At 40.4% G+C, this 20383-nt stretch overlaps 1 protein-coding gene across 1 annotated transcript in view; it reads right to left on the reverse strand.

The window, feature by feature from the left end:
* Positions 1 to 20383, reverse strand: part of UBTD2 (ubiquitin domain containing 2) — a 49933-nt gene that overhangs the window by 22247 nt on the left and 7303 nt on the right. Inside the window, exon 2 of the mRNA XM_069869249.1 lies at positions 724 to 960. Within this exon, the coding sequence (XP_069725350.1) occupies positions 724 to 960 (237 nt within the window). The remainder of the gene's footprint in view (positions 1 to 723; positions 961 to 20383) is intronic.

The raw sequence follows: 20383 nt of genomic DNA on the forward strand, positions 1-20383 counted from the left end.
CACCCTGATTCTTCACTTTCAGTTTACCGAAGCTAGTAATCTTTTTTTTTTTTTTTTAATGCAGAACTTGAACTGTATTTCTACTGTGAGTAAAAGGGAGTGACTCTTTTCAGAGGGTGGAATGAGAGAGAACAGAGCTTTAAAAAAAAAAAACAGAATTCAGAACAACAGAGTGAAAGTGGAAGCACCTGAAGTAAGTGCTTACAATTTATCTTATACAAGATCTTATGGCAGATTGCCAGTACCAAGTTTTTGGGAAAGTTTTTCATACTCTTCAAATATGAAATTTAAAAAAACCCCACCCAAAACAACTCAAGAGCCAAAGAAACCCATTAGATCAGGATAAAAAAAAAACCTACTCCCTTAGAAAGGAAGGCTTGAAAAAATTAAGAAAAATTACCTTAGAGCCTGAAGCTGTTTCAAGAGATTACAGAAAGTCACAAATGCTGCCTACACAGATAAGACTCTCAAATTGTGTATTCGGCCATATACCCAATCAGACATTCAAATGTAGGTAATGGTAGAAAGATCACTTTTCTTGGTCTCTCTACACACTAATGTAATTCTGCTTTGAAACACAAAATAAGATGACATTGTGCATACTGAAACACAAGTATTTGAAACTATTGCATACATGTCTCAATTGATTTTCAGATTAAAAAAAAAACCATTGGCCTTAACCTGCTGTTACACCTAGGCCACATATATCTTAAATGAACCTACCATGTGGTAGTGTTATGTTTGCACCATCAATGATTGCTTGTGCCAGTTCGTGATCATTGCTCTCGAAAGCATGTGCAGCAGCCTTGAGGGCATCCCAAATCTCCTTGCGACCTTCAAAAGCTGGTGCTGTGTCCCAAAACTCATCTCTCTTACTGCGCAACTGTCCATCTGTCATGGGGTAATCACTTTTCCATTTTGGTTTTTCTTTTTTCAAGGGCTGATTGCGACCAAGAGCAACTGTGGAGGAGAAAGAGGAAGGGAAATTAATAAAAACATTAATAGCATAAAATTACTGAAGTGCCCTCTGGTTATTTTATTTAGGATCTATAAAGCTCAACTTTTCTTTCTGGCAATCCTGATACTTTTTCACTATCTCCTTGGAGGCATCACCTTCCTTCCCCTGGGCTTCAAGTTGATTTTACATCTTAGAATAACTGAGGTGCTACCTCCTGCTTGCTGATTTCACCTGATGCAGGGAGACCACACTGCATCAGGATCTCTGCACTATGCTGCTAGCAACACTCTCTGCTCAGCAAACATGATATTCTGTTAATACAAGACTTTTAAGAGGCTAAGGATTTTTTTAAACATTTTTAAATTAGAGTTAGTAGATGCAAAAGGCAAATAAGATACGCAAGCCTAGAATTGTCAGAGACAGAAATCTCTAAAGAATAAATCCAGGAATCCAACAAGCTTTAAAATGTGGTTGCCTCAATCACAATAAACACAAAAGCATTGGTTTCATTTTAACTACAGCTCTTTTTGTGTAATAGCCAGTTAAGATAATCACATAGGTATTATGCTGATGGATTAAAACTGCTTACTCACTTTAAATTACAGCACTGCCAAGACTCTGCTAAACCCTTCTCTTCCATTTGTGTGTGTAAGGGGTTATTTCAACTTCTGCTGAAAGATCAAGGAAAAAGAAGGAAGGGAGCAAACTTCACTGCACACTGGGAAGAATTTCTCCCTGCAAAAGTTAAAACCCCATTTCCTTCATCCCCCTCCTGGCACGGAGAAACTCGAGAAAAATGTCACTGCAGCAAGACTCTGGGAGGACAGCAGGGGGAAGAGAGCAGTGACAAACCACAAAACCAGTTCTCATCATGGCTCAATACTGCAAAAACCTGAATACGTAGTTCAAATGTCTCCAAGGGAAATTAAGTGTCCTTCAACAGTTAAACTAAATTTAAGTGTATTTGCAGCTGAAGATAAGCAGCCCCTCCATGGAACAGGTCATACAAACTGGGTGAGTAGTACTGAATGCTCCTGGAACACCAGTCAGCTACGCAGGACTGAAGTCAACTAAGAATCCCATAATATATGATGCTGGTGAGCCATTCCCTCTGACACACTCTGTGAAGAGCCCTTACCATCCCAAGAGAGCAGAGGAACCCAGCTGCCATCAGACCAGGGAAGCATGAAGAGATGCAGACCGTCACCCGTGTCTGCATTACCAAGGCCAGAATGTCTCTCATGGAGACGCCACAACTTGACACCAGAGCTGCTGTGACATCAAAGCCTGCAGAGCAACGCTGCTGCTTACTGTGTGCTCCTGTTTAGTCTGGAAGGGCAGGAGAGCATCAGGACAAACATGAAGATTTGCATTTAGCACTATGTATCCCGTGTCCATCCTCAGAGACATAAGAAATATTTCCTTTCTTCAGACCCTTCTATTTTTCTGGCAGAAAGTTGACATTAGCTGACAAAAAACCTTGTACCTTTCCTCAAACTTCTAGGTAAGCTGTAATATTTTGCAAAACCAGCATATAATTCAAATATATTCTCTTTCCTTCCTTGATTTTTTTTTTCTGCCGCAGATGTACTCAGCTGTTTTCCAAAAAGCACACAACATCAAGCATTGGGTCTTGGGGCTGATTATCAGTCCCTGGTGCTGCAGAAGGCATTTTGACTTCACACAGGCTTTAAGGAGGCCAAAACACATACACGAGGTTACAACTCAAGCCCTTATACAATCTTACTTTATATGGCCAAAGAACTACCTAGTGCAATTTGTAACTCCAAATGACATTCACACCTAACAAGTTGAGACTTAAATAACTGAAAATACAATTTTTAAAAGAACTCCTGATGGTAAGGTGACATTGTCAACTACAATTCATAAACCTTCTTCAGATTAAAAAAAATCCACACAATTTGTATGAAAACAAAGTCAGATCATCATTAGAAGAAGCAAATGACACATGGGCAGTGTCTCCATTCTGTATCCCATGCAGAATCTAACAATAATAAACTTCTGAGTCCTTTCAAGTGACCACAAATATTTATTGCTTTTTGTTTCCATGGGATTGGTTCCATGAGATTGCTTCCACTTGCTTTTCAAAGAAGTGCTGACCATTTAACAGATTTCAGAACAGCAAACCCAAGTGTTTACAAAACACCAAGTTTCCTGGCAGAGCCCAGCCATTCCCAGTCCAAGTCTCTGCTGAGCACACACAAGCTGGGAACCGATGATGGTCCAGCCTAGAACAATGGTGAAGAAGGCAGACAAGATAGACTGCACGCATTAAAAAGTATGTTAAGAAATTGTAAAAACATATGTGGTGAAAGACTTAAACACGGAATTGTTTCCTTATTAATGCTCAGCAGCCAGGCCATGACAATTCAGACAGACTAAACAGTACACTGTAGACAATTTGGGTCAGTGGGCATCTTCTCTTCCATTCTACTTCAGCTAACATCTGTTTGCATGTACATACAATGAATGCTAATTTATCCCACTAGGCCCTCTCCTTCTCCCCAAACATTAATTATGAAAGTGGGTTAAAGGCACTTCCCGCAGTCCCTGAGCCCAGCAGCAGTCCCTGTGCATAGCCCTGTCTGTCTGTTATCCAGCACCACTGCAGAAAGGCCACTTCCCTCCTTTGCTTCCCCCTTTGTCCAAGACAGAATCTTCTAAATATATTCTCTTCACTAGACAATAATAGCAGGGGAGAGACTAAAGAGACAGAGATCCTTACAGTCACAAATAACTTCTCCCTGGAGATACAATCCTTCCTGCACAGACATCAGCAATGATAAATCCAGTGCTAAATCCTTTTTTTCAAGTTGGAAAGAAGGATAGTGGAAGAAAGTGACACTACAAATGCCTCTAAAGCCAAATCCACTCTAACAAGCCATCCATCCCAGTACTAAGCTTTTACACACAATCTGGCTTCACAAGCCAGTATTTAGAAAGGTCTTTAGCGTGTTTACCGCTTATCAGAAGTGATTCAAGAATCCCCTAAATGCTTTATACCCCCTCCGAAGAAATATCAATCTCGCCCTGGTTGTATGAATGAACAAACCAGAAGAGACACAAGAAACTTAAGACATGTAAAAAAACTAATGTGTAAAAGGGCCTAAATCTTTTGGTTTCCATCTCACATTTTTGTCACTCAAGAGGAACACTACATGAATTTCTTCAAGGTTCTGGACCACATCAAAAGACTTTTCCTTTTCCATAACAAGGCTGATAAAGACTAGTTGGAATAGGTGATGAAATATCAGCGGTTTGAAACACTTTGTCAGGTATTTACAGTGTCAGTTTTACATTCCTCACTTTGGAAATAAACTAGAGCTCAAAAGAAAATGTTGACTTCACTTAAGAGCACTCATATCAGAGGCACAACCAGCTTGCAAGATTTGGAAGACAAAGCAACATCCACATTAATTTTTCATCTAACATCACTTCGACATCAGTAAGTAATTATTTATACACTGCTTGAAAACATGAAGAGTTCTATAAATGCCAAAAAGACATGTTTTCTGTGAAGCAATACGGAAAGTTGCCCATCTCAATAGATAGTCATGGTTGGTATTTTTGGCACGAGATTTATTTAGAAGGAAATATGAAGGCCACTAACAATTTACTTTTCAACAAGGACAAGATCAGCACATCGGAGACATTTTAAAGTAATGTGGGCTGTTCTTACTCCAGTAGCTCACAGATATTCAGGTGTCGTGCTGTGCATCTCAAAGAATCTGCTGACAAGCCACATGACTTGGGAGCAGCTTTTCTCAGTGAGGAGCAACCACAGAGGCCACTATGTGGCCTTGCAAAGGATTTCCCTGGGCTGCTCAGAGGGGCTACTGCAAAGAGATTACAGATGGTCTTTATCCTCCTGGATATTGGATCTGTCCCAGTCAGAGAGTTGCCTTAAAGACGCCTCCTGCGCTGTTCCTGTTCCTCTCCAGTCTGAACTGCACCTACTGCTTGCATGGTACATTGAGTACAAACTCCAGATATCATTTGTAGGACTTGCTAACTTCCATTCAAGTTAACAACAGCAGAAGCAGTAGATAAGAAGGTAAGAACTCCTGATAATTACTAGCGGCATAATGAACTTCCTAGGACTCTACATGCATAGGAGAAGAAATCCAAACATATCTAGTTAAGCACTCTGGGATACAGTGGGGGCCAGGGCAAGAGAAGAGGTCGCAGTGACACGCTGTGGGCTGGATGAGCAGGCAAGCAGTAAGGCAAGTCTCATCCAAACTCAGCATTTGCCCATTGGCACATCTACTGTTCAGGTGTCCCTACACATGCAAAATCCAAGCACTGCTCAAGCCCCCACCCCAGCGAAGCACCCCTTATCTGTTTTAACCCTCAAAGTGACCTAAAAACATTGGTAGACAAGCAGCAGCCTGGTGCTGCCCATCGGTAAAATTCAACAGCATATAATAAGTTTTCCCTTCACAGGGAGAGGAGTACCCTGGGATCCTGGAGATACCTGTTACTGTCTGACCTACTAACCTTAGCTCCTGGCAAACTACAGTGTCTTATTCTTCAGCAGTAAAGACCTATTTATCCAGTCCTTGCAGAGTATTTTATAACCTGAATTACTGAGGTTTGTTTCCGTTCCACATAGCTTCCCATCCAAGCAATGGAATCAGTAAGGTTATCTGCACTTCTTTTAAGTGAGCTTACGCAGATAAATCCAGATATTTAAATCAGTTTCTTAACAGAATGTCAAAAAAATGTCAATGCAGAAATTTTTTTTTAACAGCTGTTGTGTTTGTTATGTCACTATCACTGTGGATCACAGTACTGCTGCCTCCAAAGGCAACCAGATGAGCCGGAGCAGCTGGTAGTAGAAGAGTTTCATACTAAAATCCAATATGCAGCTAAAGCATTCATAATTCCTCATTTATACACCCATGAACTGTAGCACTCAATAATCAAATTGGATAACATCTCTGCCCCAAAGGGCTTACTGTCAAATCAAATAACACAAATGCAACAGCTGAATGAGACATCAGACAGCTTATAGCCTTCAGAGAAGGGCAGGTAGACCTCTGCTTCAATCATCAATTAGATTTTCCTCCTTCCCCATTATTGACCACACAGGTAATCCTCTAGCAGAGGCCACAGGATTTGGTCCCCTGTCACAGCCCAGAGTCACCTCCAGCTAAAGTGAGCTAAAACTTAAAGCTTTTAGAGAAATGTCTCTTTTGCTGTCAGACAGCCTTATGCGACCCCATTTCTTCAAGTGTCTTTCACCTATTTCTTAAAATGTTAGGAATAAAATTTGGCACGTTAAATTCATGCAAGTGCTCCACAGTGAATTTCTTCCTCTTCATTTGAAACGGGAGCATATGTTGCTTGTGGCATTCGTTTTTTGCTGCTCCTGTAAGAGGCAGGAGAAAATGGCTCAATTTGTCCAAAGTGTGTGTTGGAAAATTCTCCAGGCACACACAACCCACCCAGGACATGGAGAACCTGGCACTGCAGTTCCCAGGAGGAGACATCTGAGCTGGACATGTTCCATTTTAGGATACTGAGGCCCAGAGCTGTCAATATCCATGGATCCACCAGCAGCTGTGTGCTGGAGTTGCAAGAACTGGTCTTTTCTGTGCTTTCAAATCTCTGCAGATGCATATGAGGACCGATAAAAAACAAGAAAGAAGCTCTGGGTAAGCTGGCATGGAGGGATCCTCAACCTGTGGAGCATGAGCTAAGAGCAGATACAGGCAAGTGTTAAAAGATGTCATGAAAACATTGAAATGACACTAGTATCAAAAGAATCTGGCAAGTTCTGGTAATATTTTAATTGGGTTATTTTGTTTAGGAAATTATCAAAAAGATGAAGACCACTGCTTAAGTGTTGAGAGATGAAAAAGATGTTGAATGAACTGCAAGGAAAGGCAGAAGTGCCCAGCAGAAGTGCTAAAGGAAGGACAGAAAATTCACCAACACAGAGTTTATCTAAAGAGGAAAGATGAGAGATTTTCAGAACCTGTTCTTGGTGGAAAAAGCGGCATTTGATGACTGTCAGGTTCCATGGGAGGACAGAAACGATAAACTGTCAAGGAAATAACGCAGACCAAGACTTGCAGAGGCTGAGGCCAGTGAGGAGAACATGGCATGCAGGTACTGTTTGGTTTGTTTAAACTGTAGACACACACAGCTTCAACAGCGGAAGCAAAATCCTCTCAGGAATATGCAATCTCTTCCTTCAGAAGAGATCTTGTAATTTGGTATCAATATCTGGACGCATTCATCCTAACCATTTTCTTTGCATCATTCTCTAGCATAATCCTTTCAGTAGCTGAATCGCGATAGCATTTAGAGGAAGAGTCAGTACAAATGAGAGGTGCAGAAAACCAGCAAAACTGGGGGGGGGGCAGGGGGAAAATGTACTTCACCTAAGAAGCAGACAATGTGAATTATATTAAGTTGCACAGGCTTACACAACAGCTGGAAAATAGCAGACTCTTTTCAGTTTATTGTTAGTTTTCAGCATTTTTATTTCTTAAGGTGGTTACATTTTCACAAGGCAAAAACAGTATTCTGGAAAGGAAGTGTTACCAGCCAATAGTAAAAGGCTTTGAGCCTTACAAAAGACATATTTCACTGAATAATTACATTTCCCTATATTAGTACACTCCTATCTGTACACAAGAAATAAATTCGCTTCTCAACTGTGCCAGCACAACTGATGTTGCAAAGCATTTCTCAAAGCAGGAGCGGGAAATGCACCTTCCCCATTTCTCCAGTCTTTCCTCAACTTTTACCCAATACCTTCCTCCAAAAGGAGTTAATCGCACAGAATAAACTGTAGTGAATAAAATGCAAGTTACATGGGTAATTACAGGCAGCTTTGGACAAGTCATACGTTCACAATGCTTCCCTGCCTCTTCGCATACACAAGGCACTAAATCTTTGCCAAAGCAATTCAGAGGCTTCACAGCATGAGATAAAACACATGAGACGATGAGGGTGTATGAATGTGCTGGACAGAGAAAAATTGACTATAATTATGAGCTATTACACTGTATTTTCTGTTTCTCTCACCATTTTCAACAGAAACTGCAGAAGAAATCAAGAGAGTTTGGTATTACCAGGCAGTACATCACCCCTCACGTTTCAAAGAAGCCAGCAGTACCGCAGTGAGAAATAGAAGTTTCAGACATTCGAGATCTGTTCTGTAGTGAGATACCAGATCCAAACACCCCACTCATTCCAAAACATGCAGGATCTATACAGATTACCAACAGCTTAGATGTGTGCTTTGCGCTGGGACATGCTGCAATAACATAGGATCCCTTTGACAGAAATTTAAACCATATCAGTGTATTTTGTCTAACATGAGGTGCAAGTCACAGCTGAGAGTCAGCTGGCAAGTGGTGAACTTCAGCTTCCTGGCTGCTCATGCAGATTTTATGAGGACGATTCCTCTGCTCCCAGAGCTGCAAGCGCAGGACTGCAAACCCCAACAGCTACAAACACTTTGAATAAGGAGTGCTGGATAGAGTAATAATACAAACAAAGCCACTGTTAAGTTCTCTACTGTTACACCAAAATTTAAGCTGTTCCTGTCTCTAGTAGGTGCATGTTTTCAGCTGGATTCAGAACAGGATAAAGATTCATCCATTCCTGAATCACAGCATACAACCATCAAGACTTTTAATCTATACCTTCTACAGTGCACAGCAAGACCATCTTTTCAGAGCCTATGACAAGAATCATTAAGGAAGCTTTAAGCAACACGAAAAGCATTTTATTTGAGATAGGCTGTATAAAGTACATGCTTCTCGCTTCTGCAAAGCATAGTTTGAATTACAGCTCGACTGCAGCAGACAGCTTGGCATCAATGCAGCCCCTCACATGCAAAACAAAATAAGCAGAGTACGCAGCACAGCAGAGCTGGAAATGGTTGGGGGATGCAGTGGGAAGCTGCACAGAGATTAGTTTAAAAAGAAACAACAACCCAGTGCTTTCTGTCTCCCCTCAGGAGGAAGAATGCAACTCAGCAAATTCACATCTAAAGTACTAAAACTCTTTTGTATCTTCCCCACAATTCAGGGGGAACTTTAGACATATCAGATGAAACGGTAAAGCAGTGAATTCTTCCAGCCGGTCAATTCTGTGCCAGTCTATTGCTTTGATGCAGGCACCCGCAGGCTGCTCCGCACCAGCAACACCTACTCATCTGCTACCATGAATTCAGTTTTAGAAAAGATCTAGTGTTCCCAGCTGCAAATGAACACTGTCCTGGCTCAGAAGCCCCCCTCCTCTTTTATAATATTCTCCTTCTGACCACCGCATAACAAGCATCTATATGAACTGCTAAGGAAAGATTTAAAGATGCTTACTGAAAGGTAACATCCCCTCCTGTCAGAAAACTTACAACTGGAAACACTGCAAGTGTTTTTCTGTATGCTAATAGTCAAATACCGCACATTTTAAGCAAGGCACAAATCGGGGTCTGGCTCAGCGGTGCTTAAACTGAAGCTTTGCTTTTATGTTGGACTGAGACATGGGAGTGATGCGGCCAGCACCAGCCCCTACTGTGCAGCCACAGATCGACCACCCAAGGTCATCACAAATTCTCTAAGTTCACTTAGCGACAGACAGGACACCTGCTGTACATCTGGCCTGTGGTTAACGTACCACAAGTACTTCCAACACTAGCACAATTTTAATTTAAAAAAATAGAAAAAAATTCAAAGGCAGCCTTATCTTTCATCCTGCCAGAACTGTAAAAAATTCTAAGTTGATAATTTTCTTTAAACAATGCAGTTGGCTCCACCCCGTTGAGGTGCAACTGTGGTGGAAGCCAGCCAGTACACCCTCCTCAGCTGACCCACGCACAGAGTGTGTACACGTCGTGCTGCACCTCCTGAAGACTTTTTGGAAGATGCCACCAGTGAAGTTACTTTATTACAACAAGGAAACACAGGCTTCTGCAGCTCTTGGCCCATCAGGAAGGGTAGCAAGGAGGAGCTGGGATACTGGTGTGTCCCAAGAGAAACAAGCTCTGCCAGTGGCACAGAGATTCAGAACTTGTTTCAATGTAATTTGAACCTTTTTAGGTCACCACTACAGCTCAGTGCTAACTAGGAATATTTTAAAACCAACAAAGAACCTAGAAATCCATAGGGTTGCCCTAAAGTAAAATTGTTTCAAGGAAGCTGCAGAAGTCAGAACTATTCTAGGTTCCAGCTCACCACAGTGTTAATTTGCATCAGGCTATGTGGCATTAAACCCTTCCCCCAAAATCTGAAGTTTAACACGATCTGTGTAATATAACACTTAATTCACAAGAGAGATGGTCAATTCAATGCTCCTAATGAATACTTAGGGAACACAGCATTGCTCACTGTGTGACTTCTCCCATGCACAGTGACAGAAGAAATGGGACGACACGCAATGATCAATATGATCCAAGTGAAGCCGTTTTAATCAAAGTTCACAACACATTTATACCTAACTTAGCTGAAACAAGCTATTGTGTAACAAGCTGATTTGACAATTCTCCTTTAGCAACAAGCAGTCATTAGTTACATACACTAATATACTTTCCCATGGAAAACAGCTATGTGAGCACTCCGGTCTACAAATTGATAGACTACAAAGTCACAAGTCAAGGACTACGGAGGAAAGCTGCTGGTGAGAAATGAAAGGAGTACAAGGCAGAACAACTCCCTAATGTTACCAAGAGAATCCTTGAGCCTATGCATACACGGGGTAGGTGCAAAGCTGTGAGGCCTTATGCTAAAGCCCCTTTATTTCATTTAGCATGAGTTGCTCAGTGCTTGCGGTGCTCATTAAGTGACCTCTGGTCTGTAACCACCCATCAGCACAGCCGTCAAATTCCAGAAAGGAGCGAACAGAAAAACCTTCAAGTAACTGTTATTACAATAACCAATGACTAAATTAGCTTAGTTACAGGATCTAACACCACGTCTTGAATTTATTCCAGTGTCACAGTTATTGGCAGGGATAAAATTTCACATTAGCCAATTAACTACATGCACTATTATCGTATCTCAGCTACTTAAGCTCATCAGTTAATTAAGAGATCAGTATAAGCTGAAAATAGGAATCTTACCTGACACACATACCAAACATACATTATCTTAATGATTTAATTTTACCATTCTGTATTGCATTCCACAGGTGCTATTTGGAAAACTAAAAGGCAATTACTCAGTTTAAGGAACAGGTGAAAGGTGCATAAGCAAACATTTAAAGATTTAATCTAAGAAACTGTATTTCTTAGAATGCTACTTGCTGCTTTACTAAGCTCTATTTTGCAAGGTAGTTTTTCATAAAACAATTACCATTTCACACTCATTACAAATTATTTCAGTATGAATTTAACTTGGTTCCCATGTTTTTTATCTTAATGTCCAAATTAAACCTACCACTCCCTTTCCCAGGGACTATTCCTTGGTGGCTTCTGAGAAGTGCTTCTGCCAGTGTCAGCTAAGCCAGAGACAGACCAGCAGGCACACAGATGTGCTAAACACCTGCATCTGCAGACAGAAGTATGACAGTGGCTTCATACATTCTTGATGCTCCTCAGACATCAAGCTCCTTTCTGCAAAGTAATCTCTCACCCAGCTCTTAACAGTAGGTGGTAACACCTTCTTTAACAGCCGTCATGTTCGTCTTGCCATACATACTAGTGGTTTAGGAGCAGAAATCTGAGCACCCTACCTGTGATGTTTATTCTTCAGGGTCACACAGCACAAATCATGACACCACAACATTACTCAAGACTCCCCCGAATATGGACCTGATTTTCCAATGACCACCAAGCCCATATTTTTGGAATATCTGTGCTTTCTGGTAAGTTTATAGACATCGGACTAAAAAGAACCCAAGGACTTGCAAAGTTAAGACTTCATTTCTGCTGAGGGTTGATTAAAAACAAACAGCACCTCCCAACCTAACAAGCCCACACCCTCTATATTTCTTCTTCCATTAAGCACAAAAGGCTCTTCATCCACAGAGAAGGTTTCTGCATGCTACAACATCTTAACTAGCAGGATTCATCCCTTCCTCCTTTGTTTCACATCAGCAGACTGCCACAACACATGAACAAATCAGTATGACCACAAAACCTACATGATCGCATCACTGAGCCCCCAGGTGCTCCCAGACAGTGAGGTACCAAATGAACTAGGTCCATTTTAATATTCATATATTTGTCTGTGCACAATGAACTCCTGCAGAGCAGAAGTCTGACAGACTGGTGGCTTAACACATCAGTGAAAACCACAACCATTAATTTACTTCTCCTCTATAGTCAATACTTCCTGAATCCAAAAATCCAGTCAATAACCTTGAAAATTTATTCACAGAGGTACATACGCTCACAGCCTAAACAAACTCCAGCCTTGAGCTCAACAGCATATCATCTAAAACAAGCAGGAGGAAAAACAGCTAAGGAAAAACTATGAGGCAATTCAGATTTTTAAATACGCAGTTTTGAAACGAAACTCTTATCTGTTCTTCTGGACAATTACTCTCCAAGAAACTCCAGCCCCCAAGAATGGAAAGTGCTCAGCAGCTGGAATGTCTACAGATGGTTTTAAAGGCTGAGCAGCACCAACAGCTCAAAGACGCAACACTCGAGTTTCTCAGCCCAGAGTGATATAGAGAGATCAGCAGTTGTCTTGGGATCCTGAGGAAGTCTGCTGCTCCCCATGAAACATGTGATAAAGAACAATGAAGATAAGTTTGTGGAACTATCTGCTTGAAAATTAACTCCTGCCAAAATCTGTGGTTGGTCCAACTCTATGCCTGATTTCCATCCCATGTGAAGGATAGGAATTTGCCTAAAAACAACGTGTAAAAGAGCCACAGAATCTAAGGTGGACACTGGAATCTGCTTAAGTGACTGCATCAGGTGATAAAACGAAAGCAGTTACTTACAGGAGCTGTGCAGACCCAGAAGCACATTGTATCCATCGACTGACAGCTCGGTTCTCCAACTGAAGATGCTGGAGATTACACAACATGGGAGGAAAACAAAAACTAAACCGTGAGAGCAAAAGCAGTTCAGGGAGAGAGAAGCTCCATATCAGGAACACCTGAGAGTATGGAAATAGGATAAAAACTACCTTCTGAGTAAAAGAAAAGGTAGATATTTTCCCCAATGGGCATCCATGCATCCCACCCCGTGTCTGATGGTACATACAATTCCTCTCCCATGACGTAAGGTACCACATCCCTTCCATGAACTGCTACTCTACACCGACAAGGTCAGATCCATCCTCTTGCCTCTCCTTTTCCATGGATGTTTAATTATACAGATCTTGGAAGAATGGCTAAAACATGTCATGAGTTGAGTTTTTATAATTAAACACAGGGTGATCAAAGTTCCCACTTGTTTTCCAGTACTTACAAAGGAAGGGAAAGAAATCATATCCAAGAATTAAAAATAAATAAATAAATAAATAATCCACTAACTCTTCTGAAATCAGACTCAAGGTTTACTTTCTGCAGTGTTTTAATAAGTTACAAAGTTTAACAATAATAATTACATCACTAATTAGCACAATTACATTTGAGCAATTATTTTGATGGTAAATGCAGAGAATTCCCTCTTCTGTGCACTCCTTGTGTATAATGCAAGATGGCAAGAACATAGTAGCGCACGAAGATGAAGTGAACAAAACCTCTGCATTCAAAGTTTGGGGTGTTTTTTGTTTGGTTAGTTTTTTTTAGCAGAGAACTAGTTTAGCTGCTTCTCACTGTTGTTCAGATTAATAGTGATACAGTTTACAGGACAGACCGGATATTTAAAAGCCTTTAAAAATAATTTCTTAACGGGTAATGCTTCAGTTTTATTAACTTCCATCTGCAGGCAGGTTTTTTTTTATTGTAGATGCACGAAGTTTATCTACAATACTTTATGTACTCTTTACTAATAATGCCCAGGCAACTAGAGCATTGCTCAGATAATTAAAAAGCTATTATCCATCTTCCTAACCTAAAATGAAATATACGCAAGCCTTTGTTACAACCTGTATATGTGTGTGTGTGTGTATATATGTATGAATGTTTCCTACGTCCAGTCAAAAATAAAACTCTGCTATTAATGGGAGCACTTTAACAAAGTAGCCTTAAAACTACATCCATTCAAGGCCATTTTAAGCCCCTGTGGATGCACTCAGGGGAAAAAAATAGACCTATTATAGCTTATGAATGCAATCCAACTTTAAGCATTTAACTGAAAGTGCTTGAATTAGAAGCATAAACAAGGCATCTGAGCACAGATGTCAGCTTCTGCTGCAAATCTCCTTTTTGCAGGAGCCTGCTGCCCTCCATAAGATGGAAGGACCTTGGAATAGGCATGGGTAACTGCCCTCTTCATTAAATTGCTCAAATAAAAACAGATTAAAGTATCCAGAGCCTTTCCACCTTTAGTATATTTATTTGATCTCTTTCAAAAGTCCCTAAGCACAGAAGTCTTTAGCTCTATTAATGCACTGAGCAATGCTTGTTCTGTACTGAAGGGCAGTGTTTCCAACAGACACAACAGCACATCCCTTAAGTCCTCTTCCTTTCAAACAAAGGGATCACTACGGAATATAATTTGATTTAAAATGCATTTCATTCTCAACAACTCAGAGCAAGCTAAAATCTGGCAGTGCAAAGATTACGTTAGCAATGGTATTGGCTTTTATGTATCCAGTAATAGCTGAAGTAGGTCTTGACCATGGGCTACACTTGTCTTTTCTAAAATGGTACTCACTCATACTCGAAGGAGCTTATTTCTTCAGTGTCATCATTTACTCATAAGCAATAATGGTATCATTTGTCAGGACAGATACACTTTTCCTACTTTTTAAATGTAATTTAAGACAAGTTGCGCAATAGCAGGCTACAATAAGCATACGTTGAACATGGACTTCAGAGTTAAGTTTCTGTATGAAAAATCTTTGGTTCTGAGTTAAAGCAGAACTCTAAACTATTAGACACTCTCACCCCTTCTCCTCTTAGTTGATAGGAAAATAAAACTAGCTTCAAATTTAAGGATGAGAGTTTTGACTAGTAATGAGTGAGAATTCATTAGCAAACAGAGATTCTGATTTCAGCCATCTGAAAACAAGAACCCATATTTCCGTCTTTTTTTCAGAGCAGATGTACTGTTTCATTTTGGTGGAGGGACTTCAGAAAGCACTGGAAAAAAAAACCACAAAAACCCAAAATACTGATTGCTGGCTATAGCAGTTAAAAGATGCAAGTACATTGGTGACTCACCCAGCTGGCTGTGCTAATTACTGTCTCTAATGAGCAAATCATACCCATGAAGTGTTGCTTCTGCAGCTCTGACCAAGGGCTCCTCAAAACCCAGACCCAGCAGAACTGAGGCTGCACTTTGGACTCCATCACAGCAGCAATCGAAGTGTAAACATGAAAGAAACCCACTTGCATCCCCCCAGCAAACAGGATGAATTCACAAAGAAAGTATTTAGGTCTCCTTCCTTTTAAAAGCATTTATCAAAACTGGGAACAGAAAGCATACTCTGGGACTTGAATAGACCAAGCAGAGCTGTTTAGGGTCAGGCCAAGCCCCAGGCAGCAATATCTTCTGAGAGTACTTTCTCTCTCCTGCTTCCTTTTTAAGTAGCTTTGATTCATAAAACCACGACAAGTGTTCAGGACCCTCCTCATCACAGCAATACTCAGGCACTACTAGCAACAGATGCTATTAGGAATTACAGCCAGAAAGGCAATAAGAAGCAAGAGACTTGTTTTCTCTGGGAAGAGATCTTTGCTGGGTTATGTCCAAGATGAATACCAACTACTTAGAGATGCTTGGAAAAATCAAGTAGGAAGAATACTCCTCTATGCATGTTCTCATCATACTAAACCTGGAAGTTTGATCTCTAGCATTCTGAACAAAGCCCTATTTTTATGATAGGGCTGTAATTTCACTTCCCCAAATCACAGTATTTTTGTCTTGGCTATCACAGAAGATGCTGTATCTTCCACTTCGTTAGATATCTACACCTGGGACAGCAGGAGCTGATTCAAACACATCCCAAGCTCTCAATCCAAATTGCCACTCCAAGAAAGCCATGGAAACACCTGCATTTTCAGCAATCACATCACTTGGAAGAGCTACTTCAAGGAATATTTAAAAACTGGTCAATAAAGCACACAGTACTCCGTTAATCAGCATCAACTGTATTTCCACAGAGAGAGAAGGCAGTAAGATTAGCCACAGGAGTAGAGCAAGAAGGAAAAACTGTGTAATCCAAAGGTTTTGACCTGTGTAAAAGCTAAGGATGAGCATGAGCAAAACGCACTAGAAAATGTTCATGTCCAAGCAGCACTCCCTCCACCTGAAAAGACCTCATTCATAGGGGATCATAATTTAGCATCAAAATTGACTTTAACACATAATAACCTGCACTGAAATATCTTGATAGAAAATATTTGTTTTGTGAGAAAAAGAGTTCCTTCAACATAATCAAGTTGGAAAGTTTCAAAATAAGAACAAGGAAACAAATAGTACAGATACCTAAATCTGACTTGTATAGCAAGAGTTCCTTCAGCTGGAAAAAATCCTCATATTCATTTACAACAACAAAACGAGACTTGAAAGAAGGAAGGGTGACTGCACTGAGCAGTGCACTTTATCAATGGAAGATGAATTCAGCTTGGAAATTTGGCAGACAGAGCAATCAGATAGCAACAGCATACTTGAGTAGGCAAACCTGGAAAGAGTTTTAAGCCAAGATGAGATCAGCTGGTGGAATTTCTAAGACAGAATATTCTGTTTGACACAGCACTGAACTAGGAAATACAGAAGCTTCTGCTGGCACTGACATCTTGGACTTTGCACAACCTTGCTTTAAGCTGAATTGCCATTACATAAAAATGCTACTTTATTGATGGGGCTGATGAGCAGATAGCAGCGCTCTCAGTATATCTCTGGATGTAGCCTCCCAAGAGACATTTACAAGGTAGGACACTGGCAGGAATTGAAACACTTCCTCCCCCACCCCCAAGTATCTGTAATACAATATTTTACTAACTGATGTTGAGCTCAATGCAAATTATTAACTCAAGGTAATAAGTTCCCCACCACAATAAGATAAAATGCTAATGTTGTTTTTTCCATACTCCTGCGGCATACCATTTTCCCCGACTATAATCATCAGAAAGAACATAACTGGAGTAAAAAATTGCACTTGCGCTCCTAAGATAAAACATCCGTCTTTTAGATGGCTAAAGCCAGAAAAAGTCATATTCCATAAATGAATAGATACCTAGAATGCAGAAAGCATACTTGCTATTTTCCAATGTAATATTTTGAGGAAGCTGTGGTAAATACTGTTTTAAATAAAGTAAGTTCTGTCACAGTTGAGAAGCACGTGGTGTGTTTTCTAGAGGGTTCATTCCATTTAGAAGAAAAAAATATACCCCAAGTACAGTTAAATTGTTCTTAGAGGATTACAACAAATAACCTTTCAGTATGCTGGACTGTTTTTTTCTCATTTTTAGAGAGAACACACTGGTTTAGAAAGCCTCTGTCACAAGGCAGAGTTCAAGAACTACAGGATTATTTACACCTAAAGAATTCCCATTCCAGGACTGTGTTGCAATACTAAACCACAATATCCATGCTTGCTTGTTCTGATAACGTTGCTGCTCCTTTTCTCTCCCAGAGGAGACAAAAAATGTGTATTCCCTCTTGTTCTAATCCAAAGGAGTTTCAGTTAAAGCCAAAACCTGAGCCTGTAGTATTTCTGGAGCTATTTTTGTGCTGAAACATCAGTGCAGAAGCTGGAATGTCCTGGTGACATACAACAAATGTGCTTGTTTCGGGTGCATTAAGGCAGTGATGGGATGTTGCATTAAATACCATCAGCATGAGGCTATACAATACATGACTGATTTGAAGCATGTGACTTTAATCAAGCAATGCAATTTCAATACACATGCATTTTTTTTTTGTTGCAATTCAAGCTGTTTTGGCACCAGAACTAGTTTAAGATTTGGAAAAAGATACAATAGAGAACTACAGATGTGAAAAACCAACACACAGATGAGTAAGAGAAGAACTTACCTCAAATGAGCATTTAAACTTCTCTTAGAATAATACCCAACACAGGTAAGCACTTTACCAAACATATTTTTGTTCAATAATTGCTTGTATTTATAGCAACTCATGTGCTTTTAATGTACTTCTGTAGGCACAGAGCAAAAATAAACTGACAAAAAAAATCAGTCTGTTTTATATTTTACTGAGCCAAGTCATCAACATGCAACTCAAGTAAATTCCATTTCTTAACAAAAAAAAAGTTTAAATAGATATTTCACAGCTTTCCCCTTCTCCACCCCTCAAAGTGCTAACCCTCAGATGGGACCTGTGATTTACCACCCGCTCAGCAGGTTTGCTCATTACGTGCACTAGATGTACAAAATACACAGGCAAAGGAAGAGATTTGCTCACCCTCAGCAAGCAGGGCATTTGCATCACATCCCCAACAAGCTTCCGACCAAATCCAGGAACAGCGAAAGATGATGCTACTTAGAGGTGTGAAGGACTGGAGTGCTAAGCTTCATCTGAACGTATGTTTAACTACTGCTGCCACCAAATATAGCCTCCTTGTGAACACATCCAGCAAGAGTTTGTGAAATTGTTAGCCCAACCTTCAGATAACTCTTACGGTTTCCAAGCTATTTAACACGTATGCTATGCTGTGCTTCCCATTAACACTTCCAAACCGCTTATTGCCTGTGTCTTCTCCTTGCTTCAGTCTGTGTGATAAGAAGCCTGGAGTAACCAGAGCCTGCGAAGAGCAGAACCAGGACTTCTACCTGCAGTACAGTGCTGCACCAAAAAAGTATCTAAAACACGCTTCCACATTCAGAGACATTGAGCGTGTCCCCCTTGCCACTTCCAGCACAGCCCTGCACACACAGAAGGTCCGTGGGGTACATATAAGCAATGCAATGATTCACGCAAGACAGGTTCAGAAGCATTCATCATGTGGGAGCCCAAGTGAAAGCCAAGCATCCTACATTAAAGAAATTATTTTTACCTACGCAGCTTTTACTTGCATCAGAGATGAAGCACACATGTCTGAAAACACTCTGAAGGCATTAGGAAGTCCAGCATATACAACATTTCCCTATACCTTTGCCAAGAAATACTTTGCACAGTACATATGAAGCATATGAATTAGCAGTTTTTACTTAAACCACTTACCTTTTCACCAGCCAGCCATTATCCTGTGATTGCTGACGCTCTACAGAGGGCTTAGGTGCTGAAGCAGCAGCACGTTGCCAAAAAAAATTGGCAGGAGAAAATGGCATTCACCAGCTGCAGGTATTATCTGCTATTTTGAAGGTACTCTTTTACAAAAAGACTGTATTTACCCATACAGACAAGAAATCACAGAAGATGATAGTTCTGTGGTGGAAAAGTAAAGCGACAAAGTAAATGCCATGAGAGATCCTTTTCATGAATCCCGAGTGCCCTTGATCACAGCGTGAAAGCAGAAATTGAGCTCCGTGACTGAATTTTAAAAATGCAAAGGTAACGAGCTTTCAGGCACAAACCAGTGTAGTATGCTCCCAATGCCATCTCAGATCCAGAGTGTTCTCAAGCTGGGAAAAGGTGAAAAACACCTTTCCGCATAATATGTTGTCTGAAGTAAGAAAATTATTTATAGTTGCCACATTTATTGTAAATTATTATAAATTGTAAGTTGTTATGAAATACAAAATGTTAAAAACTGCAGTTTATTAGAAGTATTTTAGTTATTTATAGAAAAGCATCAATAACAGTAGATTTAACACATGTATGTTTCAAGGGTAAACTTTCCCAATTAAACATGTGCAAAGAGAACATGCAACCTACAGCACTGTATTATCTATTTCCAATGTTTTCATCTCCAATCTTTTTCCCCTGGGCAGCCCCTGTTCTTGCTAAAAACTGCTGAAGCATTTTTCACTATCATTTGTAAAGGGCCTTTTCTTTCATGTCTGGGAACATGGAAAAACCATACAATAGATCAGAAACTCCCCAAGCCCCCTCCCTTCTACCTAATCTTCAGTACAAGGATGTCTTTTTATACTTATACATATATAAAATCCTTCAACACATCTGAGTATCTACAGAAGTGAAGAATCATTTCTTCAGTACTGTGCCCATCTCCTCCTACAAACGGCTTTCAAGCAAGGCTTTGAATTTTTCCTTTTAAATCATGTTGGCTAAGGAGGGGGGAGGTGGGACAAGAAAAGGACGTTGAGAAAAGGGAGAGCTGTTGAAGTTATCTAATACGTGAGCACAGCAGCAAGGATCCCCATCCTCACCAGTATTTCTACTCTATGAAGTACAGTTTTAAAATGCTTTACATTAGGCCCTAATAGGTCAACTGGATGTAGAGCAGCTCCTGC

The sequence above is a fragment of the Phaenicophaeus curvirostris genome, chromosome 15, assembly GCF_032191515.1.
Source record: "Phaenicophaeus curvirostris isolate KB17595 chromosome 15, BPBGC_Pcur_1.0, whole genome shotgun sequence".
Taxonomy (NCBI): domain Eukaryota; kingdom Metazoa; phylum Chordata; class Aves; order Cuculiformes; family Cuculidae; genus Phaenicophaeus; species Phaenicophaeus curvirostris.